The sequence below is a fragment of the Mandrillus leucophaeus genome, unplaced genomic scaffold (genome assembly GCF_000951045.1).
Source record: "Mandrillus leucophaeus isolate KB7577 unplaced genomic scaffold, Mleu.le_1.0 Scaffold608, whole genome shotgun sequence".
Taxonomy (NCBI): Eukaryota; Metazoa; Chordata; class Mammalia; order Primates; family Cercopithecidae; genus Mandrillus; species Mandrillus leucophaeus.
This window is the reverse complement of record NW_012106564.1, coordinates 22,526-29,585: the sequence shown is the minus strand read 5'-3', so window position 1 is coordinate 29,585 and position 7,060 is coordinate 22,526. Positions and strand designations below refer to the sequence as shown.

General features: G+C 39.9%; 1 protein-coding gene across 1 annotated transcript; it reads left to right on the top strand.

Annotated features, from left to right (window-relative positions):
- The first annotated feature begins 3,016 nt into the window (after window positions 1-3,016).
- LOC105553756 (putative protein FAM172B) lies at window positions 3,017-7,059 on the top strand. Its single transcript, XM_011999887.1, has 2 exons — window positions 3,017-3,305; window positions 5,729-7,059. The coding sequence occupies exon 2, from the start codon at window positions 5,738-5,740 to the stop codon at window positions 6,824-6,826; it is 1,089 nt and encodes a 362-aa protein (XP_011855277.1). The 5' UTR covers window positions 3,017-3,305; window positions 5,729-5,737; the 3' UTR covers window positions 6,827-7,059.
- The last annotated feature ends 1 nt before the right edge of the window (window position 7,060 follows it).

Sequence of the window (7,060 nt, the reverse complement as noted above, 5' to 3'; positions counted from 1 at the left end):
GCATGGTATATACAAAAGGACCTTGTTCCTAAATATAAAAAAGGATTATAATTACTGTATTAGATTATTACTCTGTAACCAGGGGATTTCTTAACTTCTCAGATTATAAAATTACTTTTTTATAAAAGCTTACTAATCACCTGTGAAAAATGTAAATATTGTTAAATGTAACCACTTTTGATCCTAGAAAGGAAAGGGGTTCCTTAAAAATCCAAATATGCTAATTAAAGTTATTTGCGTCTATGATTCCAGTATCCCACCCACGCTCTTCTTTAAAGATAATCACACCTAACCTAGAGAAGTCAAATTCAGAGAACTCGAAAGTAGAATGGTGGTTGCTAGTGCCTAGTGTGAGGAGAGTGGGGAGTTATTGTTTAATGGGTCTAGACTTACAGTTTTGTAAGATGAAAAGCATTCTGTGAATGGATGTCAGTAATGGTTACACAACAATGTGAATGTACGTAATGCCTCTGAACTGCACACTTAAAAATGGTTAGAATGGTAAATTTTGTTATGTATATTTTCACAATTGTTTTTTACTTTAAGAAATAACCACACCTAGAATAAATCATTACAGCTGTGTCACCACCTAATCCAGGATACTGGAAAAGCCTAATTTCAAATTCTCTCTAATGCGTATATGCTGTTCTCCTTTTTTAAAATTTTAGTCTGCATTAAATGACTGGAGTACTTGACATAGTAAACAAAGTGCCTACCAAATGGCCTCACAGAGTTTTTGGTGAATGAATGAAAGAAAAAGTCAAATACTATGCATTTTTAAATCTTTGGTAAAAACTAATCTTGGGGTGGGAGGAGGGTGAGGGTTGTAAAACTACCTATCAGATACTATGCTCGCTACCTGGGTAATGAAATCATTTGTATACCAAACCCCAGTGACACAAAATTTACTCTTGTAACACATTTGCACATTCCCCCGACCCTAAAATAAAAGTCAAAAAGGGAGGGGAAAAAATCTCTCAGGCTCCCGAGCTGCCTCAGTTACTTTGGGCATGCCACTTTACCTTTGAAAGCCTCAACTTATCCATTTATAAAATAAACATGTTAGCTAAGCATATCAATAAAGTCCCTTCTAGCTCTAATAGTCTTTTTCTTGAAGATAAACTATTGAAGGAAACCAGAAAGTCACCTCAAAATATGCCTTTTTTTTTTTTTTTTCTGAGACCGAGTTTTGCTCTTGTTGCCCAGGCTGGAGTGCAATAGCACAATCTCAGCTCACTGCAACCTCCACCTCCCAGGTTCAAGTGATTCTCCTGCCTCAGCCTCCCAAGTAGCTGAGATTACAGGCGCCCGCCACCATGCCCGGCTAATTTTTGTATTTTCAGTAGAGACGAGGTTTCACCATGTTGGCCAGGCTGGTCTTGAACCCCTGACCTCGTGATCCACCCGCCTCAGCTCCCAAGTGCTGGGATTGCAGGCGTGAGCCACTGCGCCCGGCCAAAATATACCTCTTTTATATAAAAATTATTTTTGAGCCGAAGGCAATTAAGAAGCAGGAAATGGAGGGAAAGCTCTCTCCTCTTTTTTCTAGCTAAAAGGCAGGACATAAATTCTCTCTAGACTCTTACCAGCCCAGAAAGCCCCAGACGAATCTGCAAACAAACCTTACTGTATTAGTTTCCTTCTGTAGATTTATATTCCCACAGTTTCTCACCCTTAGAAGTCTAAAACTCTTTCCTTTGTTCTTTCTTCTCTCCACAAATTTATTGTTCTTCGTTGAAGATACTTACATAAGCCAGAGTTGTAAGCCACTGTTTTGAGTTACTCCTCATTTAGATTTCTCTAAGGTGATGTGCACTGCATGCATTGATAAACTTCTTTGTTTTTCTGTTGTTACAAGGGTTCATTCCAACTAAGAACTCATGAGGGTTAAGGAAATAATTATTTTTCCTCCCCTAAACTATCTTATTCTAATCCATTCTTTGGAAAATTAAGCATAAAAATTGTCTCATTCTCTCCCTCTTTTGTTTAATGAACCATATTGAATTTGCTTGAGATGGTTTATCTTGATTTGCAAAAGATAAAGCATATATAAATTGATGGTTGGGATATTCTCTAAGAATAATTCATAACCTTTGACATTTATTAAGTTTAGAATTATAACACAAGTCTCTATAATTTTCCAAAAGCTTTGCATCTTTCTCTTATGTATTCATGTATTGCTAGAGGACTTTTAAAGTATGCTTTACTTCATGTGCTTGGCAAAAAACTGTAAAATTCTAACAATATTTAAGTGCTTACTGTGCACCGGACACTATTCCAACAACTGGAGATACACTAGTGAACAAAACCAAGTCCCTGTTCCTGCTGTCATGGAATTTACATTCTAATGGAGAGAGGTAGACAATAAGCAAACATATGTCAGTTGGTAATAAGTGCCCCCAAAAAAAAAGGAAGGGAGAGAGTTACTCTTTATGATAGACTGCTCAAAGAAAATCACTCTGATGAGATAAAAAGTGGGCAGAAACTTTAAAATAAAAGTCCTATAGATATCTATAAAGGGGAGGAATATTCCAGGCTGTGGGCCTAGCAAGAGTGAATACTCTTAGAACAAGAGCTTGCTTCACAAATTGATGGCAAAGTAGACCAGGTGCGACGATGGTGAAGTAAACAAGAGAGTGGTAGGAAATGACACCTGAGAAAGAGCTAAGCCCCAGATCATGTAACTGGATGAGTAAGCCAGTGAGAGAGTGGTAGGAAATGACACCTGAGAAGGAGCTAAGCCCCAGATCATGTAACTGGATGAGTAAACCAGTGAGAAAGTGGTAGGAAATGACATTGGAGAGCTAATGGCCATGTGAGACCTTGTAGGCCATGGTAAGAACTTAGTTTTTATTCTGAGTGAGAAGGGAGACCATTGAGAATTTTAGTAAGCCTGTGCATCTAGACTGTGAACTTCACAGGTCTCAGTTCACTACAACCCCCTTGGGTTGGGCAGGGTAGCTAGAGTGGGCTAGAGTTGGATATTTCCCTTCCCCCAAGTCAGTTAGGCTCTGATAAAACCCCGGCAGGTTAGCCTCTGATTAAATAGCTTCTCCTGAGGGCAGACCTTGTTAAGAAGAACAAAATGCTCTGGCGTATTTCAAAATGGCTCCTTTTCCCCACCCACTACCAGAGGCATGGATAGTCACCCTGAGGACCTGTGAGAGCTCCAGGAGCTTAAACAAAATTGGGGAGCGAGGAAGAGGGGATGGCTAGGTCCCTCTGACTTGTCCACACTGATCCTTCACATTGACCTATCCTGGTAGTTGTTCCATTGGCGGCTTCAGCAGCTACTCTCTGCTCTGGTAAGTTGTGATTCTCTATATTGACGTGCTTTCAGTCCCTCCGATTTTGGAGGCGGTAGTATGCCCAATAACCTTACTTCTTTTATGGATCCTATGAAGAAGAGCTTTTCCTTTTCAGTTTGTCTAGCTTTTTACTTGTTAGGACTGAGTAGCAACTTCCAAGATTTTTACATGCCAGTCTGGAAACAAGAAGTCAACAAACATCACCACTGAAAATTTTGAATAAGGTTATGACCTCCCATTAGATTGTTTCACCATGGCCTCAATGTAAAACATTCCTGGATTTTTGAAGCATGGATTTTTGCCATGCATTGCAACCATTTTCAAGGCTTTTTTTTTTTTTTTTTTGAAAGGATGGTTAAGTCTGTCAATTATTTACACTTTAGAAAAAGTAAATTAATTACATAATAACATCTGAGAGAGAGGCTGAGCATGGTGACTCACACCTGTAATCCCACCACTTTGGAAGGCCAAGGCAAGAGGATCACTTGAGGCCAGGAGTTTCAAACCAGCCTAGGCAACATAGTGAGATCCCGTCTCTAAAAAAAATTTGTTTTAATTAGCCAGGCATGGTGGCATGTGCCTGTAGCCCTAGCTACTTGGGAGGCTGAGGTGAACTGTGAGATCAGAAGGTCGAGGCTGCAGTGAACTGTGATCACACCACCACACTCCATCCTGGGTGACAGAGTCAGACCCTGTCTTTCAAAAATAACACCTGAGATCAGCAAAGACTAGATGCATTTTTAATAGAAAAGGAAGGAATAGCGAGCAGTCTGGATAGTGCTTTGGACAACCACAAACCTTTGTAAAGTACCTTTTGGGTTAGAGGGGTCAGAGAATAAGATTTAGAAAGTGAGAAGGGAGTAAGAAATCTTAGACCAGCTTATTGAAGTGGGGAAAAAATTAATTTAAAAATTTAAAATGATTTGGCCAGGTGTGGTGGCTCATACCTGTAATCCTAACACTTTGGGAGGCCGAGGCAGGTGGATTGCCTGAGCTCAGGCATTCAAGACCAGCCTGGGCAACACGGTGAAACCCCGTCTCTACTAAAATACAAAAAAAATTAGCTGGGCATGATGGCGGGCACCTGTAATCCTAGCTACTCGGGAGGCTGAGACAGGAGAATTGCTTGAATCTGGGAGGTGGAGGTTGCAGTGAGCCGAGATCGCGCCACTGCACTCCAGCCTGGGCGACAGAGTGAGGCTCCATCTCAAAAAAAAAAAAAAAGAAAGAAAGAAAAATTAAAAGAGATTTAAGACATCCAAGCAGGCACCATTTGAATTTTGCCTTAGGCCTAACAGCAACTCGAGTTGCACTGAAAATCATTTGGAGTGCTACTTATTGGAAGTGGGTTGTAGTTTGCCAGTGTCAGTGTTAAGAAATTAAGAAGGGAGAGTGTTAACATCTTTGTTAAGAAAGTTCATTTGAAAGTCAGCCTTATCCGCAATCACTCCTCTGACAGTTGTTTGGCTTTGGGGAAAGTCACTTAACCTTTCAAAGCCTTTTTTTCAGGCTTTAAGCTCTGCCTAAGGAACTATCTAAGTTAACTTCTCATCTAGCCTATTTTTCTTCCTTCTCAGACATCAGAATAACTGTATCTTCTAGTATTCGCTGAATTGATCATAATCTCCATTGCCTGATTCACATTTCACTCCCGCTTCTATCTTCTGCCATTCATTTAACAGCAAAAGTTATTAAATATCTTCTGTAGAAATAAATGAAGACCAACCAAATGAGAAAAGCCTATTTATTCTGAGCCTGCTGTAGCAAGGGAGTCCACCACTATCACTTGCGTTTTGGCAGAGACTCAAGGCAGCAGAAGAGTAGGAGAGCTTTATAGTGGGGAAAAAAAGAAAAGACTTCACATTTGCCCTGATTGCAAGTTGTCGTGGAGAAGCTGTAGGTGAGCTAACTAGAAATGGGGATTTCTTGCGTGATTGGTTAGGGGTACGTATTTGGCTCTCTCTGGTTGGTCTCAGGTTGGAAATAGGGACAAAATTAGGAAAGCTGTCAGATATTAATGAAGTTCTTGCCATTTAGCGCCAAGTGTTGTAGAAGTTACTGGTTAGTTTCCTGAATTGTCACTAGTGATAGAGATCTGATTTCCTGCCAGTCTGATTTATACCAGACTGACTTCCTGAGTTGTTTATTGTAAATGAGGGGTTGGCTTCCTGGGCAGGTTGTGTGTCAAAAAAATCCATATTTACATATGGTCTCTCCATTGTCCCTTCATATATTCAGTCTCTCACTGTTTTGAATCATTCACAATTATTTCGAATTAACATCTTTACCACTGGTTAGAAGGTTAATGTCTTTCTGACCCGTTTAGTTTAGCATCATGTGCCGCAGGAAGAATTTGACAAGCTGAAATTTTCATTTGACTTTTACTAGCACTGATGTACTATTATTCTTTTAACTTTCAGTGGTTACCAATGACACAGGAGCTGAGCTTCCAAAAATTTATTGAACAATCTGACTTACTAGGAGAACTTAAATATGACTTCAATGAAAAAGCTGAATTCAGACACACTGAAACACAAAGGCCTTTTGTCTTTAACTATTATGAAAATGTGCTTGAGAAAAATAGCAAGCGCTACCAGGCCCTTGGCCATTTGCTTGAACAATATATTTATGAGCTTTTGGAGAAGGTGTGCAAATTACAAAAAGTATATATCCCACCTGAGGCTGATGAAGAAGAACCAAGAAGCTTCTTTTTTATGAGCGAGAAAGCATTAACAAATCACCATTCTGCTCTTCTTGTCCTTCTTCAAGACCATGGGGTCTTTCGAGCTGGTCAGTGGAGTCAGCAGGCAATAGTACATCATGGTCTCCAACACGGAAGTCAGATACCGTGTATTCAAATGGCATTGCAGGCACATTATGATGTAATGGTGCTAAACCCCAATGATAATTTTGTGGAACTAAAGATGGAAAAAGAGTGGCAAGGCCTTTTAACACAAAATATTGAGTCGTCTTCTCTAAAAATGGTTCCAGGTGGGAGCTTTTTCTCTCTCCAGCATCCTCCCAAATGCATTCCAAAAAGATGCAGCAACACCCCCGAAGAACACATGGCTTACATATGGGATTACTTCATTTCAAAGACTGAAGGCAAGGATATTGCCTTCATTGTACATGGTTATGGAGGCTTGGTTTTTATGGACTTGCTTGTTCGTAGAAGGTGGGAAGTGATGAGCAAAGTATATGCTGTTGCATTTATTGACTCTGAACATCATGTAGGACACCAGCTGGGAAGTGATGTACAATTATTAGCATGGATAAAGCACCACTGCCGTGAATGGGTGACAAGTCCTAAGCCTTTGGATAAACCTGCAGCTACTGTTTTCAAAAAGGAATTTCCTATGGTTTCTGCTGGTACAGAAAAGTACAGCTTAGCCCCTTCCTCTAGCCTTCAGTCAATTTTTAAGTACTTTAAAAAAGCTTTAAAAGCCAGAACAACCATTAATTTCTCTCAAATGCCAATAGTGACTAGAGGTTCCACAAAAAGAAAGCAAAGTGCTTAAACTACTTTTGTCACCTAAGGTTTTTTTTGTCCTTCTCCAACTTTGCTAATATAGATTCTGGAAGGAAAAAAAAAACACTTTCAACTCACACACAATATGATGTTCTGGCTTGAGGTTTGATTTGTTACTTTTTATTATTTTGTTTTTATGAGGCAGGGTCTGATTTTGCTGCCCAGGGTGGTATGGAAATCTGGCTTCAAGCGAACCTCTTACCTCAGCCTCCCAAAGTGCTGG

Excerpts from the sequence above, each read along its gene's own strand:
- LOC105553756 (XM_011999887.1), top strand. The coding sequence starts at position 5,738 with ATGACACAGGAGCTGAGCTTCCAAAAATTTATTGAACAATCTGACTTA.